This window comes from Mustela nivalis, assembly GCF_964662115.1.
Source record: "Mustela nivalis genome assembly, chromosome: 4".
Lineage (NCBI taxonomy): Eukaryota > Metazoa > Chordata > Mammalia > Carnivora > Mustelidae > Mustela > Mustela nivalis.
The window spans coordinates 22,704,752-22,722,631 of NC_139023.1; the positions used below are offsets into that span (position 1 = coordinate 22,704,752).

Consider the following 17,880-nt stretch of genomic DNA (forward strand, 5'->3'; position numbering starts at 1 on the left):
GTATGGAATAACAGTTGCCTTTTCTTTTCCTCCCATCTTCCTAGTCACCCCTTCTTGCCTGATCAGGCAAAGGATAAAAAAAAATCCTGAAGGATTACCTGTTTATCTTTCTGTTGGCTTCGATCTCCTGATGGCCAGAGTCTCCAGGAATCATTATCAATAACATCAGCAAGAACAATCTCTTTGGTGGTTATATCAACACCAAATTCAATCTAGAAATAGTGTATCACCAAAGAAAAGTTTTCAAAACTCTACAACTGAAGACATTTTTCAGTTATAATATTTACTCTCAAATCTGTATTTTATTTGTACCTTCATATCAACCAATGTACAGTTCTGCGGCAACCAGGCTTTCTCCAATATTTCAAAAATAGCCTGTGTAGCATGACTCATGATATCCACTTCAGTCTGGCCTATAACAAGTCCAGCAAAGCAAAATTTTGCAGCAATTAGCTGTTCCTCAGACCACTGTGGATCATTGTTGGCATCATCCTGAAAATAAAGTATAGGAGTACAATTAATTTAAATATAAAAATTTTGAACTTCTTAAAATTTTTTTTTAATTTTATTTATTTTATTTTTTTTTTAAGATTTTATTTATTTATTTATTTGACAGAGAGAAATCACAAGTAGATGGAGAGGCAGGCAGAGAGAGAGAGAGAGAGAGAGAGGGAAGCAGGCTCCCTGCCGAGCAGAGAGCCCGTTGCAAGACTTGATCCCAGGACCCTGAGATCATGACCCGAGCCGAAGGCAGCGGCTTAATCCACTGAGCCACCCAGGCGCCCCTGAACTTTTTTTAAAAAGATTTTTTTTATTTAACAGAGAGAGACACAGCAAAGAGAGGGAACACACGCAGAGGGAGTGGGAGAGGCAGAAGCAGGCTTCTCATGGAATAGGGAGCCCAATGCGGGGCTTGATCCCAGGACCCCGGGACCATGACCTGAGCCAAAGGCAGACACTTAACAACTGCGCCACCCAGGAGCCCCCCAAATTTTGTATTTTTGAGATAAAATGAAGTTCTTTTTTTCTTTGACCGTGAATTTCTCAGAAATACTTATTTTCTCTAAGGACTTAATTTCTGACATGCCCTTTAATTCACAATTAAATTCATAATTTAATTATTTTTAATTTGTCTAGTTTTTTTTAAGTTTGTCTAGTTTTAATAGCTACTTTAAAATTTAAGATATTTGGTAACTTATTCCAGCTGATAAAGTATTTGAAAGAATTTGCTCTCTCTCTCTAAACTAATTTAAAGAGAAGTTTGTGATCTTTTTCTTTATCTGAGTCAACAAAGATAGTAAGAAGGCCAATGCACACTTTAGTCCACTAAATCTCTCCAGGATGCAGTTTTCATAATCTCCTGAACTTTCTTTTAAGATTTTATTTGATAGAGTGCGCACACAAGTAGGCAGAGTGGCAGACAGAGCGGCAGGCAGAGGGAGGGAAGCAGGCTCCCCGCTGAGCAGAGAGCCTGATGCACACAGCTCGATCCCAGGACCCTGAGATCATGACCTGAGCTGAAGGCAGAGGCTTAACCCACTGAGCCACCCAGGCGCCACCCCCCCTTTTTAAAAGATTTTAAATAATCTCCACACCCAATGTGGGGTATAGAGGGTAAGATCACAATCCTGAGATCAGGAGTTGCACACTCTGCTGACTGAACCAGCCAGTCACTGCTCTTCACCTCATTTTTAATAAAAGTTTATGTAAGACTATAAGTTTTGAGGATATTATTTAATAATTTAAGAGACTTTATATAAAGATATTAGTGAAAAAAATAATTCCATTTTATTCTAAGTAGTGTTACAATTTCACATGAAATTTTTCTTTTATGAATTCTGGATTTGTATTATAAGAATAAAATAAACATTTTAAGGTACACAGTTCACTGATTATACTTGATCTGGGCCAGAAGAAGGAGAGGCAATTTTAGTTCCCTTTTTAAAAATGCTACACAAGGAACTTCTGGGTGGCTCAGTTGATTGAGCATCTGACTTTAGCTCAGTCATGGTCCCAGGCTGCTGGCACTGAGCCCTGCATAGGGCTCCCTGCTCAGCAGGAGTCTGCTTCTCCCTCTCCCTCTGCCTGCCACTCCTCCTGTTTGTGCACTCTGTCAAATAAATAAAGTCTTAAAAGAAAAAAGTGCTACACAAGGTGCACCTCAGTGGCTTGGTCATTTGAACATTCAGACTTGACTCCAGCTCAGGTCCTGAGCTCAGGGTTGTGTGATAGAGCCCCATGTCAGGCTCTCTGCTCAGTATGGAGTCTGCTTAGGATTCTTTCTCCCTTACTCTCCCTCCTTCTTTGTTCCTCTCACCGTGTGCTTACTCACCATCTCCCTCTTTCTCTCTCAATGAATAAATAAAATCTTAAAAAAAAAAAAAAAAGAAACAATAAAAATACTATATAGACATTACTCCTGACATTGGAACTATTCTTAACAGCATGAACAAAGAGGGAAAGAAAAAGGCAGTTTTATTTTTTGTTGTTGTTGTTTTTAAAGAGTTTGGTTATTGATTTGTCCAACAGAGAGAGACAGCACAAGTGGGCGCAGCAGGTAGAAGGCAAATCAGGTTCCCCGCTGACCAAGGAGTACTGGATGTGGGATGCGGGACTTGATCCCAGGACTAGGGATCATGACCTGAGCTGAAGGCACACACTTAACTGACTGAGCCACCCAAGCCATCCCGAAAAGCAGTTTCAATAAAGAAAACCAATACAAATTTATAATCACTGATTCCTACAACTTCATTACGTTTTTGCTTGTAAGAGATATGGGTAATAGTTTTTCTGTATCTGAATATAAAAAGATCCCTTGTATTTGCCTTTATTTCAAACTCTTTAAAAATTTAAAAAGTTTCTGAATTGTTACTTTTCTTCCTAATAACTAATATTTTAAAAAAATTATTTCATTTAAATAATTTAAGATAATTTAAAAGATTTTATTTAGTTTTAACAACATTTAAATCTTTTGGCTTTGAAATTATGTTTGTTGCTATATTATAGTAAGACACACAAGCACAGAATAATTACCTTGAAAAACAGCTCCACTTTAGGTGGGTAGAACTTATATCCCTCCTTGACACCAGGATTTCTTTTGAGAAAAGAACCAGTTGCTATTCTTCTACAGACCCATTCAATTGGAATCATTTCACACTTAGGTGCAATGAAAGCTGTCTCCCCACATTTTCTGGTGAAAGCAGTTTTGATACCTACATATTGACAAAAAGTTTTTAAAAAAGCATTAAAGTTGTATTAAAAAAGGTAGATCTGAGGCATAATAAAACAGCTGTTTACAAAAAACAAAATGAAACAAAACCCTATCTAGCCAAATGTGTTATCCCTAAATGGTACTATCAAAAATAAATTAACTTTTATTAAAAGTAGTAGAAGAAAATTATTAGTATGGCTTTCTTACTGCTCTTCAAAATATTAAAGAATATTTCATTTTAATGTTGCATGGGAAAGTATATAGTGGATCAGAAGGTCTGGGTCCCAGTGTCTTTACCATTCATTCATTCATACATTCAAAAATGCTTTTGAGAAATTTCTCTGCCACCCAACTTTGTATAAAGCATGTAACTCACCTAAGTGATAATAAATTACCTTTAAATCAGATTTGGTTATACGATTCTCATAATTGACAGTCCAGTATTAAATGGGCCTTATTTATAAAATATATAAAAAATATATATAATATATATTTAAATATTTATATATAATATAATATAATATAAAAATATTTATATTTATATATATTTATATTCATATATAAATATATCATATTTAAATATTTATATATAATATATTATATATTATAAATATATATAATATAAAATATAATATTATATAATATAATATTATAAATATATATAAATATAATATTATAATATATATAAATATATAAGTATATATTTATATATTTTATAATATTATAATTAATTTATATATAATTATAATATTATATTATATATAAATATTTAAATATAATATTATATACTTTTACTATATTATATATTATATTATTATATTATATATTATATAATATATATGTATAAATATATGTATAAATATATATATATTTTAAATATATACGTTAAATATATATTTTTTAAATATATTATATATATATATTTTAAATATAAATATAAATAAATATACAATTAAATTATATATTTAAATATTTTATATATATGGCCTTATTTATAAAATATCAATCTACTTGGGGCACCTGGGTGGCTCAGTGAGTTAAAGCCTCTGCCTTTGGCTCAGGTCACGATCCCAGGACCCTGGGATCGAGCCCTGCATTGGGCTCTCTGCTTGGCGGGGAGCCTGCTTCCTCCTCTCTTTCTGCCTGCCTCTCTGCCTACTTGTGATTTCTCTTTGATCTTCACAATAAATAAATAAAATCTTAAAAAAAAAAACAATCTATTTAATCACAATCTATTTAATCAATCTATTTAATCACAATCAGGTACAGCCCTGCATTTTGGATCACACTTTTTTCTTAATATTTGAAGAAAATAATCCCTGGAAAAAAGTATTCAACAGCTAGCAACGAGAACATAGTGGCCAATTTGGCCAAGAGTAAAGAAAACACTTATTCTTCATTTCCCTTCTATTTTACTCTAACTGCTACTAGAAAACTAGATAAAAAGCTAGCTTGTGATGGGAGCTATTTTACTTGGGGATGTTGGAAAATAACCTCTAAGGATAGCTATATCATGAACCACACAATCCAGCAATCCTACTCCTGGGTATTCCAGGTCCTAACACTGCAGCTTAAGATGAGCATTATTAATGTCAACCCATAACGGTTTCCAAGAGATGCTACAGGATTACTCTGTGCTGCCATATAACAACATACATATGTATTTCCCTACATGAAGGGAATCTAAATTTATGTAAGACCTGCACTATTGGGGCACCTGGGTGGCTCAGTGGGTTAAGCCACTGCCTTTGGCTCAGGTCATGATCTCAGGGTCCTGGGATCCTGCTCAGCAGGGAGCCTGTTTCCTCCTCTCTCTCTCTCTGCCTGCCTCTCTGCCTACTTGTGATCTCTCTCTGTCAAATAAATAAATAAAATCTTAAAAAAAAAAAAAAAAGACCTGCACTATTCTAAGTGTTTTATGTTATCGCATTTAACCATAAAATTTTTCAGATAGCTATCACTACATTTTACAGTGATAGAAACAGGGGCTCAAAGTAGTTAAGTAATCTGACATGTTGCCAATCAGTAATGGTGCCTGGACCAGTTTCAAAACCTGCATTTTCTCTGTACTCTCTCTGGGTTTCATCAGTAAGATTCAATTGAAACAGGGAATTGTAATATGCTGCATGAACAGGAACTCTGGAAAAAAGAATGTAAGTAAATGGTCATTTTAACTCTTAAAGAACGACTGAGCTCATGTTAATGGACAGGCAAATGATTTAAATCAGTCCTGAACTACAGGTGTTAACTACATGCCTGACTTTAAGAGTTCTTCCTTTTAAGATCTGTGAATCTTTAGATATACATGCTCATTTCTCTAGCTTGAAAGACTACTATCCAAATCTACTGTTCAAATAGAAAGAACAGTTACTTTTACTCAGAGGAAAACTCCTCCTCACATCTGAGAGAACCAAAAGCACAGAAGCAATCTACAGTAATGATTTAGTACAGGAAAAAAAAATTGCTACCCCCCCCCAAAAGATTCAGTTTAGATGATACAATGATTGTTTCTAATATACATGCTAATCATCTTAACAAATTTCATGACTGGGTGGGAGGCATGAGCAAAAGAACTCTCCCCCATGTCTCACTGTTTGCAGAATGTAAGACTCTAAGAAAGGGGCGCCTGGGTGGCTCAATCGTTAAGCATCTGCCTTCGGCTCAGGTCATGATCCCAGGGTCCTGGGATCAAGCCCCACATCGGGCACCCTGCTCTGTGGGAAGCCTGCTTCTCTCTCTCCCACTCCCCGGCTTGTGTTCCCTCTCTCGCTGTGTCTCTCTGTGTCAAATAAATAAAATCTTAAAAAAAAAATTATTAAGAAAATGTCACTTCATACTCTGAATTACAATGGCAGTGTCTGACAGGAAATCAGCCCACATATCCTTAGGGCCACCCACCCATGTATTAAGCTTGCTTGGCTACTCATCTGTGGTTTAACAACTGCAGGACTTACACCCATTATCACTACTAACACCTAAACATAATTATGGTAGGTTTCTGTGGGGGAACTGAGACTTTATAAGGTTAAGTATTGAGACTAAATCCAATCACAAGTAGGCGGAGAGGCAGGCGGGGGTGGGAGGAAGCAGGCTCCCTGCTGACAATGCGGGGGCTTGATCCCAGAACCCTGAGATCATGACCTGAGCTGAAGGCCGAGGCTTTAACCCAATGAGCCACCCAGGCGCCCCAAAACCTGAAGAACATCTTTCAACATTTCTGTGAACCAAGAAGTTTTAGTTATGTTAACGGTGCCAATACAGTAGTTTAAAGATAATTGTTGGTAGGGCGCCTGGGTGGCTCAGTGGGTTAAGCCTCTGCCTTCAGCTCAGGTCATGATCTCAGGGTCCTGGGATCGAGTCCCGCATCGGGCTCTCTGCTTAGCAGGGAGCCTGCTTCCTCCTCTCTCTCTGCCTGCCTCTCTGCCTACTATGATCTCTGTCAAATAAATAAATAAAATCTTAAAAAAAAATAATGATTATAAATATAATTGTTGGGAGTACTTCATTTAGGATTACAAACTTTCCCAACTTTCTCAGACACAGGATTTTCAGAGTCAAAACTGGGAAAGTCCTGGACAGAGACAATTTGGGTCACCTTAATTCACTTTCTGTTAAGGCCACAAAGTGCAGTGAATACTCCCTTACTGAATAAGCAAATACAAACTTGGGCCTGTACTTATCTTCTGTTATTTAGAAATATATATATATATATATATATCTCCATAACTATGTATAACCACCATGGAAACATAGGAGCTAATTTTTTTTTTATTAACAATTATAGTATTAAGCAACTTTTTAAAATTTTAACATGTATAGGGAGAATGAGATAGCTTGGCAAGTTAAAAATGGACCACTTATCCGTACTGCAAAAGGAACCTAAAATTAGTTTGATGCTCTCTGTAGCAATCAACTCAAGACACTGAGAAAACACCTATCAAGGAAGCCTTTAAATAAAAATCCTAAAATCATATTATTTAGGAACTTTGGGTGGTCCTTTAAATTTATACAACATACACACTTTCCATGTATAGAGGGATTTATGATGTAGATGACAAATTAGGCTGGCAAACATTTTTCTCCCCACACTACATTAAAAATGTTACACAGAAAACAAGGAAAGAAGAAAACTATTCAAGAACCCATTCTGTATGGAAAGAACAGATTTAATCTGAACTACCTTGTTATTTTGCGGAAGGCAGGTACCTCTATGCTATCTGGAAATAAAGGTATTAAATTCCCCTTTGGATTTAGAAGATTAAGAGATTATGGACATACATTGAAGATCTTGCACGTTTGGCTCCATGCCACCACAATAAAGCAAATCAAATGAATTTTTTGGTTTCCCAGTGCATATACAAGTTATATTTATACAATACTGTGGCCTATTAAGTGTTTGATAGCATGTTATCTAAAACACGTATATTTTAGTTAAAAAATACTTCATTGCTAAAAAACGCTATCATCTGAGCTTTTTTAGCAAGTTGTGATCACTGATCACAGTTCACCATAACAAAATACTGAGAAAGTTGGAAATATTGAGAGATTTGCCAAAATGTAGCAGCAACATGAAGAGAACAAATGCTGTTGGAAAAATGGCGCCAACAGACTTGCTCAATGCAGGGGCAGGGTTGCCACAAACCTTCCATTTGTAAAAACAAACAAATAAACAAACCCCAACAATATCCAGGAAACAAAATAAAGCAAAGTGCAATACAACAGGGTTCGCCTGTTAACAGTTACTGGAAGCTCTAAGAATTGAAAGGGATAGTAAAAGACAAAATTATTAAATTATAAAAATTAGAACTGGGAAAGTAAAAAACAAAGCTTTTTTTTATTACATAGATAAGGAATCAGAGGCTTCAAAGGTTGAGCAGTCCAAAGCAATGACGCCTCTTACACTGGAAGAAAAGAGCTCAAATCTTTTATTAGCGAGATTTCATATACTACAGACAAATCAGCATTGACTGAACCCCTGAAGAAAAGCCCATTATCTTAATTCCCCTTTCTTTACTCCAAGTGCCCTCCACAGAATGTTTTGATCTAGTCTTTTTGAATAGATGTCTCTATAGGAAATGGTTTTCTTTCAGTTTTAGAGTAGGAGGTAACCCTGGAGATCTTTCATTGAGTTCAAATCCCTCGCTTGGGGCAGAATGAGAAGGTGTGGTAGCAATCTTCAAATACTTTTCAGGGCTTTCAAGTGGAAAAGGGATTTGAAATTCTGTCTTATCTCCAAGGATAAGAGCAAAGAATAACTGTATAGAATTGCAAGTACCAAATTTCAACTCCTCAATTGGAGTTACCTAATACCAGAACAGGCCTCCTTCATAGATCAGTCTCTCCCAGGATGTCTTCCTAGGAGAGAAAAGTTAAAGAGACGATATGCATGCCAGACAAAGACTGTAGCAAACTGTTAAGATTCCTTAACTAAAGGATACTGCTTACTAATTCCAAATTACATATTGTAGTGAAATTTAAGACTTCCTGGTTTGATTCAAGTAACTTTTTGAGACATCGCCAAACAACATGTTCTTAATCCAAATAATGTCATCTCCCCATGAAAGAGATCGGGGGTGTGTGTGGGGGGCAACATTCAAAAGGGAGGAGATTCTGCGGGGAGCCACTTACTTGTTTTCCTGTAACAACTGAAAAATATAACTGGTAGTCAACATGTTGTTAACCCAAATAATACCATTTCCCCATGAAAGGACCAACATGTGCGTGTGAGAGAGAATGTGAAAGCAGAGGCTATCAGGAGAGCCACTTACCTGCTTCCTTTAACAACTGAAAAATACAACTGGTAGTTTTATTTGAGATTGCAGCTTTTCCTTCCAGATGATTCTTTCTGGCTGCATTTCCTGCTGTTATCTGGTCCTTGGACTGCAGGAGGACTTTTCCTGGACTATCTGGCAATTCATAAACTTCTTTTGTTTTACCCTCATAGAGTTTCTTACCAATATTCAGTACTGTGGAGATAAAATGGAGACATCAGATTCAGAAAAAAATTTCCTAATTGAAGACTAAGTTATCTAGAATGATCAGAGAACACAGAATGGTTAAGGAATAATTTTAACAAAAAATTCATTCATCTGCATAGAACCTTATACCCTACAAAGTATTTTCATAGGTATCATCTTTGATTCACGTAACTGTGTGACAAGCCATAGTTATGCATGTAACTGAATTATGTGGGGCTTTTACTCCCCCCAAAACTTAAAGCCTACCATTGATCAGAAGCCCTGCTGATAACATTAAATGGCTGATTAACACATATTTTCTAAGTTCTATGTATTTTATGCTATATTCTTACAATAAAGTAAACTAGAGAAAAGAAAAAAATCTTAAAGAAAATGTATTTGCAGTACTGTGTGGTAGTAATCGGAGGAAAAAAGTCCATAGGTAAGTGGACCCGTGCAGTTCAAATCTGTGTTGTTCAAGGGTCAGCTGTATACAGATTAGAAAACTAAGTATCAAAATGCTAGAGGTCATGCCGTTAGGAAATGGCAGAGCCAGATGAAATCCTGTCTTCTGATAACACATTCTTTGCTCTTCCCTGCCTATCAACCCTGCCTCTCTCATAGCAGAACTGAAGTAGAACTACTTTACATTAACATAACAGTATTTTCACATATGTATTTACAATACAATTAACTAGCTTGCAGTGGGAAAAAAAATGCTTATTTTCTGAGCCTTCCTCTTGGCATGACAGGCAAAATCATTAAGTTGAGCCAAAAGGGTTTCTTGATTTTTAGTTAAAGTGCAAGGGGAGGCACTCCCATCCACTGAAGTTAGCCCATTTCTAAGCACCTCTATTAATCTTTCTTCCTTACTCCCAGTGTTAATACTTTCTCCACACCAACAAATGTGGGAAATGGTGAGGAAGTAAGGACAAGGGAATCCAATTTATTGCAGGTCACAGACCTAAAAAAGTAGAGTTTGGTCATTAGAAAGAATGATTTAGATGAAGGTCAAAGATAAATGTTAAGTCCTTAAACTTAACATTTCCAAGGGGAGAAATCACTCCTCACGCTCCTAGAACAGACTCAATCTCAGCATTGGCATTTTTTAGTGCCCATGTACCAGGTACACTAGGGCTATACCAATACACAAGACAGAGTTCCTACTCTCAAGCAACCAAGTCTAAAGGAAGCTGAAATTAAACAGGACATCATATTAATTATGATGTGAGAAATACACAGTTTGTGGGATCACAGGCTCACAGCAGGCCCACCTAACCTAGTCTAGACACTAGAGCAGGAAGTCTGGAACAAAGTAAGGTTGAGTTTGAGATCTAAGGCAAGGATAAACATTTAGTCAGAAAAGGGAAAGGGGTTAGTAGTGGTGCTGAAAAAAAGACCATGGGGTAACCATTCATGGCAGGACGTCAGTAGGGTTGGAGCTGTGTGTGTGTGTGTCTGCACAGGCACGCTCATAGTGAGGGAGAGCAGCAGCTACAGAGTAGCAAAGAATGGCAGAACTCAGCAGTGGTCAGATCACCAGTTAGTGGAGGTGACCATTAAACAAACCAGTTATAATTCAGTTTAATAGTTACTGCTGCAGGGTACCTAGAGGATAAATTCCCATCCTATTGTAATGTCCTGATTCACTGACAAGGTTTAAAAGGCTCCTCAATTTAGGGCCTCAGCTTAGTGCTCCAACTTCAGATTTCTCTATTCTCTATTTCTCTATTCCAGAACTCTAATTTCTATAACTGAATTTCTAGATCCCAATCCCAGACTTTTGACATGCTCTCCCTAGACCCAAACAGTGTTTCCTTTCGTTGCATTTCACTATTCATCCCTCAGGCCTCATACATCATGTTGACTGTGTTTCGATTTTATCCTAACAACCACCATGTGGCTTTTAAGCACTTTAGCAAAATGACAGATTTCTATATTAGATTAAGTCGATGATTTTTTTCCCCTAAATTCAATTTTTCTCTGTGGAAGACAATGTACTGACCAGCCAGCACAACCAATTTGGTTCACCATAAATTTAGAAACTGGGTGTGGGGGGGGGGGCAAAAGTTTTATCAGCATAAATGTCACATACAAGAGATCTTTTCTGAGGACCTAATCACTCGTAGATAAAAAGATTATGTAAACAGGATAACTGTAAAGTGAATCAGGGCAAGTTTTGGCCTGGTGCTTTTGGAGCTCTTCTGAATCATCGTGGCATCAACAGACTAAAAAACACACACACAAAATCGGGACCACAAAAAGTAAATTTTTCAGTAGATTCAAATATTAACTTTGGACAGAGCAGGCTATTGACTTCACAGGAAAAGCAAGATTTTGAATAATCACTACATACGTTCCTGTGGTTGTTTTGCAGCGACTATTGATTACCAGTATGATTTCCAGGCACCTCTCCAACCCCTGTCCATTTCTTTGTAATCCCTCTCTTCCCCTACTTTGTTCTTTTCCCCAACCCGGAGCCAGTTCCGAGTATTTCAGAAAGTTCGGCGAGGTCGGGGAGCGCTGGGTTTCCTACGCCTCGGTTGGCGGGGCCCGGGCCACGTGTTCGCCCGCCCAGCGGCCTAGAGGGGCGGCTGCGCGACCAGGCACAGCTCAGGAGGACAGGAGGGCCGCTGGGCACTCAGGTGGCGGCGAGTGCGCCAACTCCAGCCCGGGGTGGGGGGAAGGGGGACGGGAAGCCCGCGGAGGGCAGGGAGTCCCCGGCAGATTGCCAGGGATGCCTGTTACTCACCCTCAGCAGTCGCCATTATTCTGCGTGGGCTGGGGGCAGCGGCCGCGCCGGGAAGAGAGGAAAGACTCTGGAAAAGAGGAGTGGTCACAGAGGCTCACGGGGCGGGGAAGGGAAGGCGGCCCACAGACACACCCCCGGCCAGGCCTAGTACTGCCGGGCGCCCACACGCGCTCTCCGCTCGCAACACAGCCTGCAGCCACCGAACCCCCGAGGTCTCTGCCACGCAGTAGCAACTTCGACTCCCGGCGCTGGCTACACCCCCTGAGACTTCCCGCCGCGCAGGCGCAGAGACACAGGCCGTCCCTCCCCCCCACCCCAGTGCGCGGGCGCTGTTCCAAAAGAGGCGAAAAGTGGCGCGCGTTGGAGGCCCCTCCCGATTCTACTGAGGCTCGCTGACCCGCTCCCTTCTCCACGGCGAGAGCCGATCATAGGTTGGAGCGTACCAAGTAGTGACGGCCGGGGGAAAGCATGTGAGGAGGGCCATACAAAGTTTACATCCTCTGGGACAGAAGTGACGTTAACCCTACTACTCTCATCACCCCAGTCTTGGGTGTTAGAAAATAACGGAGATTTCCACGTGCAGAGAAAGTACGTCCCCGCAGAGAGCCGGAGGAGGACTAGCTCCACCCCCAGCAGTCTTGGCTCCTCCTCTCCGCCGCGGAGCCTCTCCCTCCCTCCTCACTCATTGGTGCAGCCTGAGGGGGCGGGGCAGGGTGTGCTGAAGGGGAGCGCTAATCACGCTTACTTTGGGAAAGCGCGCGCCGCCGCAGTAGCGAGGGTCGAGCGGCTGGGGAGGAAGCGAGCCTCTGAGGCGTCCGGGCCGAGCGGGCAGCTGGTTGGTGCTCAGGCCCCTGCTGCGGCGGCAGGTCCCTCCACGTGCTTTCGGCGGCGACATGGAGCTGGAGGAGTTGGGAATCCGAGAGGAATGTGGCGTATTCGGGTGCATCGCCTCAGGAGAGTGGCCCACGCAGCTAGATGTGCCGCATGTGATCACTCTGGGACTCGTGGGGCTGCAACACCGGTGAGCAACCGGCTGAGGGGTGGGGGTGGCGGCGCGTCTGCTTCTCCTTCAGCCCAAGCCGTTTCCCGCGGCACGGGTTAGCGACCTCGTGTGCGCCTGAGGGCCTGGAGACCGACCTCTGTTGCCTGGATTGATATCTGCCTGTGGCATCAGCTAGGTTGCCAAGGCGTGCGCGGGCACCACCTTGCATCCCTGGACTCGCTGCTCCCCCCCAAACCCTTAATGCTCTTTAGGGCTTCCCCCCCTTCCCCGGTGTGTGCACCCCTCCTGAGTCTGACCAATTTGTAAGCGTCCGGTTCTCTAGGGTTGGCGGAATCGGGACTTCCCCCACTACTTGCCGGTTTTAATCTTGCAGAGCCTGGAGCTGCTTTTGTGAAGGTCTGTGTGGGGTGGCTGCTGGTTGAGGTCCTGCAACACGTTGAGGTGTTCTCGCGGAACCTTCGACACTTTTGTTTGCAAGGGCAAACAAAACAAGCCTTCGACAGCTTTTGTTTGCAAGGGCAGAGCTTTTGAACAACTTGTGGATGTGAACGTAGTCATAGCTGTGAGAATTTAGGGATTCTAGGGTTCAGACCCTGGGAAACAGAGCTACCTGCTATTCAGAACGAAGTACCGGTTGCAGATCTCCTATGAACAAACTAAGGGAAAATAAACCAGTCACAGGAAATAGTGCATCCGCAAAAGAGTCACGGGTTTCAGATAATGAAGGAGAAGTTTGTAGTAAGAGGATGCCAAAGAAACAACTCCCTTCTTTAAAAGAGGGGAAGGGGAGCAGTTCCTGTATGACTAGATACATACTGGTTTTTGAAAAACTGGTAGATCCCTTTGAGTTAAAAAATAACTTAAGTGATCCTTCCGTTTCTTACTACCTGGCATTTGATCTAAACGTAGGTTTGACATTCTCGCCGAAAGTATTACAAAGTTTTCTTAAGGTAATACTGCAGCAATAACTCTTAAGGAATTTGGCAGTAACATTTATCAGCAATATGGAAGCCACAAGTATAAATGCATTCCAAATGATTTGCTTTCCCTAAACAAACTTGGATTGCAAGTAGTCTTTCTGATCTTTGTAGAGTTGCAGATACTTTAGTTTATCTTACGTACTCCCTTTGCTAAGAGCTGTTAGTAATTTAGAGTCAGGGTTGAATCAAAAATATTTTTAACTTGAATGACTCTGATCCTGGATAATTGTGGGTTGACCCTAGTATAGATCTTGTTTTAAAATACTGTACATTTTTTGAGAAGATTAGATAAATAATCCAAGGATAAACTAAAATCTGCTTATGTGGTAGTTCAGCACAACATTAGTTTAAAACATTCTTAGGATAAGTTATTTTAGATATTCTGTGAAGGGAAGAGGATCTTCAGTCTCTCCTTTAAATTTGTGCCAGAAGAAAAAGGGTTTGTTTTATTTGTTTGTTTGCTTAATGAATACAACTTGATTTCTGGCTACATGCACTTTTCTGTAGTTGCTTTCATATGAAAGAAAGGGATTAGACAGTACAAGATAAAAGCAATAAAAATGTAATTATATGATAATAGCACAGTAATAAATGGATTCTCTGAGGCTGCTCATCTAACCAAATAAGTCTTTGTTAAACTCGTTTTGAAAATTGACCTTGTGATGTTTTCAGTAGCAGCAGCGAGGAACATAGTAATTTCTGGGGAACAAATGTATTAATGGAAAACTATTTAAAATTTTCCTTGTGTAGACATTGAATCATTAAGGTACACTGAGAAGACTGGTTCTCTCCCATAAATTCATCCAGTTAAAAATTTTGAATTAGCAAAAGTCCTCACCCTTTAGAGAAAGTGATCTGATTGGAAGAATGATGAAATTCCCTAATGTCTTGAAGATAAAAATCTTCTGCTACTCTGAATTAATCTGTAGGATTAAATTAGTCTGTAGAATTAGTCTGTAGAAATTAAAAACTAATGTTTTTCTATGACATTGAATCAAGGAATGTTAAAACTGGATACCTAGATAGGTTGTCATAACTTAATATACAGTAGAATTAGTTAAATACACTGTTCACTGGTAAGTGGTGGTCTGTTGCAGTCTCTACCTCCTCACTTCCTTACACTCAATACTTAGTTGTTTTAAAACAACAGTAACAGGATTCTGCTGGATTTTTTTTTTTCCTTTTTGTAAAGGAATTTATCTCTTACACATTATCTTCCTAAATCACGGAATCCAGAAGGTGAGATTGCTATCACTTTTGCATTGTATTTGGTTCTGTTTTTGTCTTAAGTATAATCTGATCTAAAAAAATTTAGTCTCAGGGATTACAGAGTACCTGAAAGTTATATTATGCGTTTCATGTAAATGCAACTAGAACACCAATTACTAGATAGTCATGCACTGGATAGTTAATTCAGATGGGTTCATTCAGAAGCACTTCTTTCTAGTAGTTCTGGCAATTTGGAGATTTATTCCATAGCTCTATTTTTTTTTGGGGAATTTTCGTTTAACATTTTCAGTGAGCTCTTTAGATACAAACTGTGTGTGTATGTGTGTTCACGACAGGTACATATAATTACCACATGCCTTTTCAGTCCTAAAAACTTTGGTTCAGTGGTTCGCAGAATTCTGAACAAACCACACCTTTTTAGATCAGAAATCTTCACGTTTCTACCACAGGCATGTCTTTTGAAGACTAGAATGATGTGGACATACTTGAGGATTCCATAAAAGGAATTATTAAAATTTCATAGATTTATCCCATCAATCAGCTGATGAAAATGCCCACCCTCAAAGTGAATTGTCGTTTTCCTGGGTTAGGAATTGAATCTTAACTACTGATAAACATATTTGTACTTCTAAAAATTTAAGATTTACCTGATGAAATTGGATCGCGTATGGGGTTTCCTGTCTGTAGAAACATTCTGTGGAATCTTTCCGTTCTGTTACACATTGAGGAAACCCATTTGCAGTGATCTCAGGAGCGGTTTTCTTAAGAGATACAGACACTGGTCCTGTAAATAGAGTATATGATATTATCAGTAGAAAGGTACTTGGGAGAAAGAAATGCACTCAGACAACTTATATAGAATTAGTTTCCAGTTGTCTTCATTTAGTTTGTTGGAGTATACAGGAATAGCTTGTCAGAGAACTTGCATTGAGTTGCAAAATTTAAGGCTGGGGATAACTTTATTTTGATTTTCATCTCTTAGTAAAAATGACCAAAATGTCCCATTTCTATAGTGTTTTACATACCCTTGGCTAGGGAAGTGACTTATGTTAAAACTGTCCTTGCTGATTGTTCCAGTCTTTGGCTTTGAAAGACTTTCTAATTCAATTACTTTTGTAATTTAATGATCTCACTTTTAAATCATTAGTATTTTAAATTCTTCCAGTTATAACTATTATTTCCAACTTTGCTTTTTACATCAGTTTGAAGCAGGACTGACCCATCCGCAAAAGAGTTTCAAAGTACTACTGCTTTGTCATTCTGGTCAATATTGGAAATAGTTCTTTAACATAAGACTTGAAATCTACTTTCAGGTTTCCAACATCAGTTTGATCTTGGGCAAGTCTCCTAACTTCTGAGTCTCTTTTCTCATCTGTTGGGCTAGACTTATGTATTAAAAGTTTAATGGGCAAAATCCAGGGGGTTGGGAATGGTACTTTTGTGTGGTTAGACCCTAGCAATTTTCCTTTTCACTAGCATATACACTGTAGGGCATTAAGAGATGGCAAAGGTCAGGGCAACTCATCTGACATGTACTTTAGTTCCAAAAATGGAGAATAAAATTTTCAGCTCACTTGAGATACAATAAGGGTCGTTGGGGATAGGGATGTTCCTATTGTTATCTAATACTTCATTCAAAAAATATTTGTTTAGGGGGCACCTGGGTGGCTCAGTGAATTAAAGTCTCTGCCTTCAGCTCCGGTCATGATCCCAGGGTCCTGGGATCTAGTCCCCAATCAAATCCGGGCTCTCTGCTCAGCAGGGAGCCTCCTTCCCTCCCCCACCCCCACCCCCACCGCCTCTGCCTGCCTCTCTGTCTACTTGTGATCTCTGTCTGTTAAATAAATAAATAAAATCTTTAAAAAAATATTTGTTTAGCTCCTATTGTATATACATAAGGCACTGTGGTCAGTACTAGGGATACTCTTTTACACAGAGCAGATACCTGGACCTCACAGAGAGGCAGTGTTAGCCAGCAGGCTCAAGAGCACAGACTTCTCTATGCCTCTATTTCCTTCTCTGTAAATTGGGTGTAATGATAGCACCTATATCATAGAGTTGTGCTAGGAAGTAAACGCATTAGTATATGTAAAGTACTTAGAACTGTACCAGGATAGATGCTGATCCCATGACCCTCCACCCCACTCTTGGGTATATACTCTGCTGCAGTGCATACATATATTTAGTAGCAGACATGCCCAAGAATTTTTATAGTATTATTTGTAATAACCTCCATTTGGAAATAATGGAAATGTCCCAACAGTGGAATGGATAAGGAAGGCAGTGGTGTGTGTGTGTGTGTGTGTGTGTGTGTGCATGCGCACATGTGTATTTTTTAATATAATAAAATATTCTACACATTGAAAAAGAGCAAGTGCCTACTACAGGTAAAATCATGGTTGAATCTCACAGTGTTGAGTGAAAGAAGCTTGACATTAAAAAACACATACTAAAAAAGTAAGAACATCTTGAATGATTCCAAATTTATGGTGATAGAAGTCAGAATAATCATAAGCTTTATAGAAAGATGATTATGACTGGGAGGCCTGCAGGGTGCTGGTGTAATTTTTGTTTTGTTTTTTTAAAGATTTTATTTATTTATTTGACAGAGAGAGAGATCACAACTAGGCAGAGAGGCAGGCAGAGAAGGGGGGCGAAGCAGGCTCTCCACTGAGCAGAGAGCCCGATATCATGAGACCCTGAGATCATGACCTGAGCCGAAGGCAGAGGCTTAACCCACTGAGCCA

The 17,880-nt window shown here is 39.4% G+C and overlaps 2 protein-coding genes across 12 annotated transcripts in view; one reads left to right on the forward strand and one right to left on the reverse strand.

Annotated features, from left to right (window-relative positions):
• PAICS (phosphoribosylaminoimidazole carboxylase and phosphoribosylaminoimidazolesuccinocarboxamide synthase) overlaps positions 1-17,880 on the reverse strand; it is a 48,344-nt gene that overhangs the window by 11,275 nt on the left and 19,189 nt on the right. For 5 of the 8 annotated variants that reach the window (XM_082728611.1, XM_082728608.1, XM_082728610.1 and 2 more), the window contains 6 exons: positions 15,781-15,917; positions 11,921-11,987; positions 8,980-9,177; positions 3,034-3,212; positions 313-492; positions 99-212 (listed from right to left, as the gene is read on the reverse strand). In XM_082728611.1, coding sequence (XP_082584737.1) covers positions 99-212; positions 313-492; positions 3,034-3,212; positions 8,980-9,177; positions 11,921-11,987; positions 15,781-15,917 — 875 coding nt within the window. Of the gene's footprint in view, positions 1-98; positions 213-312; positions 493-3,033; positions 3,213-8,979; positions 9,178-11,920; positions 11,988-12,234; positions 12,545-15,780; positions 15,918-17,880 lie in introns of those variants that run through there. The other 3 variants (XM_082728612.1, XM_082728613.1, XM_082728614.1) reach the window with 3 other exon arrangements.
• PPAT (phosphoribosyl pyrophosphate amidotransferase) overlaps positions 12,634-17,880 on the forward strand; it is a 37,751-nt gene continuing 32,504 nt past the window's right edge. For all 4 annotated transcript variants that reach the window (XR_014311148.1, XR_014311149.1, XR_014311150.1 and 1 more), the window contains exon 1: positions 12,634-12,941. Coding sequence is in view for 1 of the 4 variants with exons in the window: in XM_082728619.1 (XP_082584745.1) it covers positions 12,814-12,941 (128 nt within the window). In the remaining 3 variants the exon portion in view is untranslated. The remainder of the gene's footprint in view (positions 12,942-17,880) is intronic.